The 10,232-nt window shown below is 37.3% G+C and overlaps 1 protein-coding gene across 1 annotated transcript; it reads left to right on the top strand.

Moving 5' to 3' along the window:
* Positions 1 to 5,780: 5,780 nt before the first annotated feature.
* On the top strand, positions 5,781 to 6,222 carry LOC127185015 (protein Churchill-like). The gene has a single exon (XM_051141542.1). It carries the CDS (start codon positions 5,811 to 5,813, stop codon positions 6,147 to 6,149), a length of 339 nt encoding a protein of 112 aa, XP_050997499.1. The 5' UTR covers positions 5,781 to 5,810; the 3' UTR covers positions 6,150 to 6,222.
* The last annotated feature ends 4,010 nt before the right edge of the window (positions 6,223 to 10,232 follow it).

The following is a 10,232-nucleotide window of genomic DNA, read 5'->3' as shown; positions in this document are numbered from 1 at the left end:
ACATTACATCCCTCATATCTTCCCGTTCCCCCTACCTCCCTCTTCTGCCCTATTCCCCTCCCTTAGTTGTCTGAAGGGTGGAGGGATTCCTCCCCCACTGTCCGACCAGTCGACCTGGTCTATTCAGGATAGCCCGCTTCCCCTTTCTCTGTTTGCCCTGAAGGCCATCCGCCAAGGGGAAGTAATTAAATCAGGGGCACCAGAGTTCACCTCAGAGGCAGTCCTAGATCTCCACCCCTCCACATAAAGAGTGAATTGGCCCTCTGAAGGGGGGGGGTCTAGGTTTTCTGCATGCATTGTCCTTGGTTGGTGATTCAGTTTGTGCTTGACCCCCTGTGTCCAGAACTACCAGCCTTGGTGGTCTCCTTGTGGAAATCTTGACCCCTCCGGTCCTACCATCCCCCAACTCTTCAATGTAATTCAGAGCTCCGCCCAGAGTCTGGCTGCGATCAGCACAGGTGCTGGTACTGGGACGCCGCAGGACTCTGGGCAGAGCACAGAGAGCCCTATTTAAATGCATTTAAAAATAAGAGTTGGTAAAAAACATTTTTAAAAAAAGAGTTGGAGGTCAGGCATGTTGGTGCACGCCTTTAATCCCAGCAGAACTACCAGCCTTGGTGGTCTTGTGGAGCTCTTGATCTTTCCGGTCCTACCATCCCCCAACTCTTCCACTTAACTCTCAGAGCTCCGCCCAGAGTCTGGCTGCGATCAGCACAGGTGCTGGTACAGGGACACAGCAGGACACTGAGAGCCCTATTTAAATACATTTAAAATAGGAGTTGGTAAAAAGTATTTTTAAAAAAAGAGTTGGAGGTCGGGCGTGGTGGTGCATGTCTTTAATCCCAGCACTCCGGAGGCAGAGGCAAGAGGGCAAGAGTTCGAGGCCAGCCTGGTCTACAAAGTGAGTCTAGGACATCCATGACTACACAGAAAAACCCTGTCTCAAAAAACCAAAAATAAATAAATAAATAAATAAATAAATAAATAAATAAATAAATAAATAAATAAGAGTTGGTGAAAAAACTGCAATAATGGAAACTGCCTAATAAGCTCCTAATATCTACACTGTACTACCTCAAGTTTTTCTGATGAAAACTATGGAGCAGTCAAATTTTAGTTACTACTAGTTGTCACAGGAAAAAGAATGTAAGGTCAAAAACAGAAGAAGTGACAAGAATGGAATTTGAAGATGAAAGGTTAAAAAAGAAAGCAAGAGAAAAATGTGAAGATGAATGAAAATGCAAAAATTAGTCTTAATGATGGTTTAATAGAGATAATGCTACCCAGCGAAGCAAAGTTTAATTTATTTACAGAACATGTTGGTGGCAATTTTTAAAATTAGAAATATTTTCAAAATAGAAATGCAGTAATGCTGGAGGCAAATAAAAGTGTTAATTTTGTTGCCACAGAGTTCTCTATTTTTGTAGCAATTTTGTCATTTGCATGTTATTTCATTTATATATATAATACTTTCTTTAGTGCTTGTATAATAGTTACTCATATATGTGGTCAAGATTATGCTCAAATAACTGAGTTACTGAGTACGGATATACAAATATTTTTATGAGCCTGTCTTTTAATTTTATTGAGTCTTCCAGTATATCTTCCAGACTTAATTACCACTTGCTATTCAAGGAGAACTGTTATTTAAAGAACAACAATTATTCTTCACTGGTCAAGCTTATCACAGGGTATGGAAGAAGTTAATAAACCCCTTGAAGGATTAACAGACTTGTTTTAGTTTTCCATTATATAATTAGAATTTAGTTATTATTTACCCATTTAGGTACCAAAAATCAAAACAAATTAAAAATCTGGTAATATTTAGAATCAAAGAGAAGAGAATAAATAAAACTTGAGGTAAATAAAACAACATACAAGTTCCCTGTGTAATTTCTTATAGAAAGATTGAAGTCATTTGTATATAGAGATTATCATAACACAAACAAGGTTACACAGCTAATTAGTACAAAGAAGTTGTTAGGAGTTTGTTGCCAATTATTTGTATTCATCATTTCTGAGTCTTTAATAATTTATTGTTTGGCAAACTTACATGGGGACTTGCTCTTTAAAACTGAAATCAACTAGATACATACAATAAACAAAATATCTTTGGTATTTTGCATGGTATTTCTGGAAAGTATATTAATATTCACAATCCACCATGTGCCCCTAAATATGAAACAAATGGCAGAAAGGGGCTGTAAAGATAGCTCACAATGATACATTTGGCCTATATATCAGAGAATTCTACTTCTCTGGTTTGGTTTCAAGAATAATCATGGTATTTAAGTCTTTTTTCTGTACTTGCAAACAGAATTTTATTGCTTTTTTGTTTGTTTGTTTGTTTTGTTTTGTTTTTCAAGACAGGGTTTCTCTATGTAGCTTTGGCTATCCTGGAATCGCTTTGTAGACCAGGCTGGCCTTGAATTCACAGAGATCCACTTGCCTTTGCCTCTGCTGGGATTAAAGGCATGTGCTACCAGTGCCCGGCTGCATTTCAATTCTTTTTCTGACATGATTTCAATATCTGGAACCCACACATGGTAGAAGGAGGGCACCTATAATATCAAATTGTCCTCTGATTTCCATGCATACAGTATGGCATACACACACATGATTCCATCTCTTCTTCCTCCTCCCTTCCCTCCCTCCTTCTTTTCTTAAATTCATTTTCAATACTGTTTTCCATGACATATTATTACAACCTAAAAATGAGAAAAGAAAATATATTTTATGAAATATCTATTTTCTCTGACACTTAAACAGTTTTAATTTCTTTCCCTTTCTTTTAAATACCTGCATTCCAAGAAATTCAATGTGTTAATTACTGCATTAGTTACATTTGGAAGTTATATGCCAGATTTAACATGTGTATTAATGTACTGGCATTATTAAACAAAAGTCAAAAGGTTTAAACAATGTAAGGAAAATAATTGTTTATTAAAAACTATCATCACCCCCCCCTCTGTCCTGGACTCACTTTGTAGACCAGGCTGGCCTTGAACTCACAGACATCAGCCTGCTTCTGCCTCCCAAGTTCTGGGATTAAAGGCATGCACCACCACGCCCGGCTTGTCATTCTCTTTTTATTTTAGTTTCTTCAAATAATCCTGGGTAAGTAAGTAAGAGAAGTGCCATTTGTTTGTCTGTTTTATTGATATGTTCATACATGAATGTCTTTTCAATGTTATTTTAAACCCACTGAGCCCACTTCTTGCTATATGTGGATGTGTAGGACCATCCAAGAGAGCATGGATATACTCACAGGGCCACGTTCCTGAAGAAAACTGACCCTCCCTCCCTCTGCACCCATCAATTAACAATTCCACCTAAGCTATGAAACACAGTAAAAATATCTAATTATTACACTTATAGGACTTGGAATGAATGCCTTTTTATTGTTCATCTGAGGATTTGAGTAATTATTTAAGAAAACAAGGATAAGATCTTTACCAACCCTACATCCCACAGAGGCCTAATATCCAAAATATATAAAGAACTCAAGAACTTAAACACCAACAAACCAAATAAGCCAATTAAAAAATGGGGTACAGAGCTAAACATAGAATTCTCAGCAGAGGAATAGCAAATAGCTACAGAATACAGAATATCTACAGAAATGTTCAACATCCCTAGTCATCAGGAAAATGTAAATCAAAACAACTCTGAGATTTCATATAACACCCATCAGAATGACTAAGAATAAAAACCTCAAGTGACAGCACATGATGGTGAGGATGTAGAGAAAGAGGAACACTCCTTTATTGCTGGTTGGAATGCAAACTTGTACAACCACTTTGGAAATCAATATGGTGCTTTCTCAGAAAATTGGGAATAGCTCTACCTCAAGACCCAGCTATACCACTCCTGGGCATATACCCAAAATATGCTCCACTACACAACAAGGAAATTTGCTCAACCATGTTCATGGCAGCTTTATTCATAATAGCTAGAATCTGGAAACAACCTAGATGTCTCTCAGTTGAAGAACGGATAAAGAAACTGTGGTACATTTACACTATGGATTACTACTCAATTATTAAAAATAGGGAAATCATGAAACTTGCAGTCAAATGGCTGGAACTAGAAAAGATCATCCTGAGTGAGGTAACCCAGACCTAGAAAAACACACATGGTATGTACTCACGGATATGTGGATATTAGCCACATAATACACGATAACCATACTACAATCCACAGACCTAAAGAAGCTAAGTAACAAGAAGACCCTAGGGGCATTGCTTAATTCTCATTCAGAAGGGAAACTAGAATTGACACAGGAAGTGATGTCTAATTGAGTGGCAGAAAAAGTGACAAAATAGAGAAGTTTGACAGAATAGGATATAGCCAACTCTCATAAGAAGCGAGCGGAAAGGGAAGCTACTTAAGAGGCAGTTTTACAGAGAGAGGAGACAGTTTTACCAGGACAGTAATAAGGGAAATGGGTGGCAGAGAGAGAACTCATATGAAGACAGAACAAGCCAGAAAATGAGAAGAAAACAGAAGATTATAGCAGATTGCTGAGTTAGTTTGTGGCCAGGCAAAGAAAATCAGGGGCAAGAGAGAATCCAGGTTAAATAAGTCAGCTGGGAGAAGAGTTTGAGCCAGAACAGCTGAGTTGAACCAGCCAGCCGAAAGCTCAGAAAGAACAAGTTGAGGGTGAGCTCATTAAGCTGTCTCAGAGGCTGAAAATATTCTAGGCCAAGGTTGGATTTTACAGAAGCTAGAAACTACCAAAACTAGGCCTAGGACAACAGAAGAAGGTATTAAGCCTCCCAGACAACAATTGAGCAAGGAGAATAAAAGCTACTTTTATATGTGATTTATAGGCATCATAGCTGGACAAGACTGTTGGTTACTTCTGTTCTTTAGAAGCATGTATAGTACCTTTTGTTACCATGAAAGCTGGCCCTTAGCCTAGGGGCCTTGGAGGCCAGTGTTTGAAGTACATGGTGTCCTCAGAAATAGGGTTTAGTATGAAGTCTTCTTGACTCTCACCTCTACACATCCTCCCCAACTCTGGATCCCCATCCAGTGACCTGGCTTAGTATAGCAAACCTTGCTTACATTGAAACCAACCTATAGGCTTCTGCCAGGACCCACACTGCTTGCTCCTTAATCCACATAACCATGTCAAAGTACATCCAAACTCTCCATACAAGCAGAAATACCCCTATACTCCAGACTTGGAACAGGATGAATAGGATCAAGATGAACAGGATGAATAGAATGAAAGAGGAGCCCAGTATCCTCTTTCTACCTGACTTCATTCTTCCTAAGCCAATTCAATCATAAGCCCAACCCACCTGCACATCTTCTTTTATCCTCCAACCTGCTTTGCCTATATCAGACATATAAATAACAAAAGAAGTCCATATGCTCATATCTACTGTGAAACTACAAACAATATAAAGGATCAAATCAATAGTTCCCTCTAAAACCTAGCACTTATATAGAAATGTTTGCCAATGAGAATTACCTAGATGAACCCCAGGACACAGAAATTAAAAGAATAATTATAAACTTCCTCACAGAATTCAAGAAGTTTAAAGAAGAAAGAAAGTAGCATCTCAATTAAATTAAAGAAAAAGAACTAAAGGAAAATAAATGCCTGTATAATGCTCAAGAAAACATAAACATAAGGCTGATAGAAATGATAAAAACCATCGAGGACTTACTTGTAAATGGCATTCAATAAAGATAAACATTGAAAATAACTGAAGCTAAAATAAAGATATAATTGAAAAAGTTAATAAAAAACTAGAAAACTAGAATCGTTTGGGCGTTCTCCTGTAAACTGCGTGGCGATGTGTGGGGACTGTGTGGAGAAGGAGTACCCCAATCGGGGGAGCACGTGTCTGGAGAATGGATCATTCTTACTGATCTTTGCAGGCTGTGCCGTGTGCAGTAAGCGGGATTTTATGTTGATCACAAACAGATCCCTGAAAGAGGAAGACGGAGAAGAAATAGTTACCTATGACCATCTGTGTAAGAATTGTCATCATGTAGTAGCCAGACATGAGTATACATTCAGTATCATGGATGAGTTTCAGGAGTATACTATGCTATGTCTATTGTGCGGCAGAGCTGAAGATACTATCAGTATTCTTCCTGATGACCCCCGACAAATGACTCTGTTGTTCTAAGCCTCCTGCAGTTCTGGTGTAACTATGTTGGGTTGGTTTAAAATATAGCAAGCCGAATGGTTTGTCTGATAATGAAAAAAAAAAACAAAACAAAAAAACAAAACTAGAAAACTAAAAGAAAAGCTTTACAAATAGAATGAATATGGCATAAGAGAGACTATTAGGACTCAAAGATACAGTAGAGGACCCAGACTAAAGGTAAGCAAGCAATATGGGAATGATTAAAGAAATACCTAAGAAAGGAATATCTAGGAATTATATAACCTGAACGTATAAGCCTAACACTAGCACTAACCCTTTGAATGAAATCTTTGAATTATAGGCATAGATAAGGGACAAGAATCCCAAGTTAATGACACAGACCAAGAACTTCAAAAAGATCATAGAAGAGAACATCTCCAAAATGAGGATACAAAAGCACCCAGAACACCAAAAATGCTAAATAGAAAAAAAAATCCCCAGAGCATATCATGATTAAACCACAAAGTATACTAAGAACAAAGAAAGTGTATTGAAAACTCCAACAGAAAAAGACAAGTCACACATATAGAACAACACATAATAACAGCTGATTTCTCAACAGAAACCGTGAAAGCCAAAGACCCAGGAGTAATGCATTTTCCAAATCTTAAAAGACTATAAGAGCCAGCCTAGACTAATATAATAAGGAAAGCCATTTGCCATAGTTGAAAGAGAAACAACTTCCCAAATATTAATAACATGAAAATTTATCAACAAACCAAACCTAAAGAAAATACAGGAAGCAATATTTCAGGCTAAAGAAAGGAATGAACATAGCCAAGAGACTGTGGAAAGAATATGAAGTCATAATCACTAAACTAAAAAGTACCACTGAGAATACAATCAACACCAACAATCAACATGCTACTGCAAGTAACACACACATTTCAATAATTATTTTAAATATTAATAACCTCAATTTCAAAAGACACAAGCTCATTGAATTGAGGAAGAAACCAAATCCATTCATCTGCGGTCTACAAAAAATACACCTTAAACTTAAGGATGTGTCATGTATTTCTGAGAAAACACATTGAAGCATTGCCTTACTGAGATACAGAATACCCCTCTCCTATCTCTGTGTAACAGAACATCGTAAAACTGATTGTTAAGAGAACATTTTCTCATTTTCCCTATCAAAACATTGATTCAGTTTTTCCCTGAACAACAACAGTGATTCAGCACCAACCTTGAAACTGAGGTGGGAAACAGCAGAGAACAAGGAGTTCACAGAAATGTTCCAAGTCAGCTAGGAGAAGATGGCACTTGAATATGCAAGAGATAAGTCGGACAAGAAAGTGCTTGGGAATTGCTGAAGTTAGACTTCTTATTTGAACAGGAAAGGGGCACATGGAATTTCTAGGCAGGATCAGAACCTTCTTGGGGCAGTTTCTATCTCTGAGTCTTGGGATGTGCTGGAAGCCACATAACCATTTGCATTCATGATCACTGACATTCTGTATCTGTCTGAAATGGAGTAAGTCTGAAGCAAAACAATCATTTTGAAGTAGTGAGTTCCACATGGGGGATAAAGAGCTCAAATAACTGCCACTCTAGAATGGATGTTAACTTTTCAGGTGTAGAAACTGCCAATTTTCATGGATTCTCAATAGAAAAAATATAATACAGTAGGTAGTATGAAGTTATTCCTTTAATACTCCCAATTCCCTATACTCAACCATAGTTTCACTGAACTTTCTATTAAAAAATTTACTTATACAGATATGTAGTAAACTAATACACTATTTTCACTGCTATTTTTAACATTTTGACTGAAGAATTCCTAAGTGCTGAAAATACACTCAGTATTTTTTTTTTTAAACTGGGAACTTGATATAAAAGCTCTCTTCCACTCTGTAAAAGAAATCATAGACAAAAAATAAAAAATAAAAATAAAAAGAACATACATCCATCAACACATGATCTGAAGACAGAGATGATTCATAATTTTCTCCTTGGAAGCAAGTTCAATATGGTATGGTGTCTTAAAAAACAATAGCTGAAATTATCACAACACATTTAATATATTTCACAAGCAGCCTTCCTTTTAAATGACTTCTATATGTATATGATTTTTGATAAAGGCTGTCAGAACTACTTTAATAAAAGGCAACAATCTATCATAGGTTCCTGGTAAATATGCAGATTGATATCTATTGTTTTGTAGGGTAGATGTAAGTCTTCCTGTAATCATTACCAACTTACATTTTTCATTGTCTTTTTATATTAGAATAATTAGTGAATTGGTTTCTAACGCATACATGACAGAAAGTCAACCTGAACACATAGAAGTACATCAGAGACGCCTTTAATCCCAGCACTTGGGAGGCAGAAGCAAGCAGATCGCTGTGAGTTCGAGGCCAGCCTGGTCTACAAAGTGAATCCAGGGCAGCCAAAGCAAACACGGAGAAACCCTGTCTCAAAAAACAAAACAAAAAAGAAGTACATCAGAAAACATATGCTATAGTGAGGCTAGACCATCTTAAAATGTTTCATAGTTCATAAGCTTGGTCCATAAAACAACTAGGTTGGTTTTCCCTGAGGCAAATCACACTAAAAGAATATACAGTCATTCAAAAATACACAAATGTTTTTATAACCTCACATTTATGTCAATTATGCAATGTATTCTCATATGTCTCTGCATGTCCACTCTAAAAGGTCACTGAAACTGAGTAGTGGGCAGAACCTGACAATACTGTTTTTAAGGCTATATGGCATGTTAGGGCACACTGCAAAGTCAAATCCTTGTTGAAATAATACAACTTCGAAATGAGGTACAATGAGTAAAATAGGTAGAACCAAGAATGACTTGATTTCAAATAACTAACTTCAGACTGTTGGTCCAGCCAGCACAAGAGTTTGTGTTAAGACATCCACATACAAGCCCAATGTTGCTGAAACTGAGATAGGTTTTTCTTCTGAGCTTAAATACATATAAATCAATGGGACACCTAATTAATATTTTGTGTTTCATCTTCATTAATTGAGCTAATTTTAAGTCCTAGATGTTGGACAACTGGAGAGTGTTGAAATACATACAAAATCTTCATATCAATTGTTTTAATTTAACCACTTATACAGAAAAAAAATTTTTAATCTGGGCGTGTCTAAAAAAGCAAGACAGTTTTAGTATATGTGCTGCCAAGGACAAACAGGCCGAAAACTTCAAACCCCTACCCAGAGCTAGCCAATGGATAGGACATTCGCCACAGTTGAGTGGAGAGTGGGGTATGACTTTCACACAAACTCTGGTGCCTCATATTTGACCATGTCCCCTTGATGGGGAGTCCTGGTGGCACTTAGAGGAAGGATAGCAGGCTACCAAGAAGAGACTTGATACCCTATGAGCATATACAGGGGGAGGAAATCCCCCTCAGGAACAGTCATAGGGGAGGGGAATAATGGGAAAATGGGGGGAGGGAAGAATGGGAGAATACAAGGGATGGGATAACCATTGAGATGGAATAAGAATAAATTAATAAAATACAATTTTAAAAAAGCAAGACAAGTTTTCTGTACACTGAACACCTTGATAAATCCAGGAAAATTGGTGATTTACAGATATATTATTATGTAATAAAAATAATCTAGACATTATTTTAAACTTATGCAAAGAAGCTGGCAGTGGTGGTGCTGGCCTTTAATCCCAGCACTCGGGAGGCAGAGGCAGGTGGATCGCTGTGAGTTCCAGGCCAGCCTGGTCTCCGAAGCCAGTCCAGGACAGTCAAGACTACACAAAGAAACCCTGTCTTGAACCTCTCCCCTACACCCGCAAAATGTAAAGAACAGAAAGTTTATACTGAAATATAAGAGCATTATATATGAGGACCTTGAGACTTTGAGGATTGTGTTATCTGCAAGAGTTCCTGAAATTGATTTCTCAGAAACTGAAGGATAATTACAGTAATTTCTGTAATCCTTTCAAGAATGATATATGGTGTTTTTTCTATTATCTTCCTCTGTTGAAGCTACTCTATTGGCTTCTACTTGGTCTTTCTCAAGAGAAATTACTTTATGTGTCATGTAAACAATGTGTGAATTCTGCCAGTTACATAATGT

The sequence above is a fragment of the Acomys russatus genome, chromosome X (assembly GCF_903995435.1).
Source record: "Acomys russatus chromosome X, mAcoRus1.1, whole genome shotgun sequence".
NCBI classification, from domain to species: Eukaryota; Metazoa; Chordata; class Mammalia; order Rodentia; family Muridae; genus Acomys; species Acomys russatus.
The sequence above is the reverse complement of the archived record's forward strand: the minus strand, read 5'-3'. Positions and strand labels throughout refer to the sequence as shown.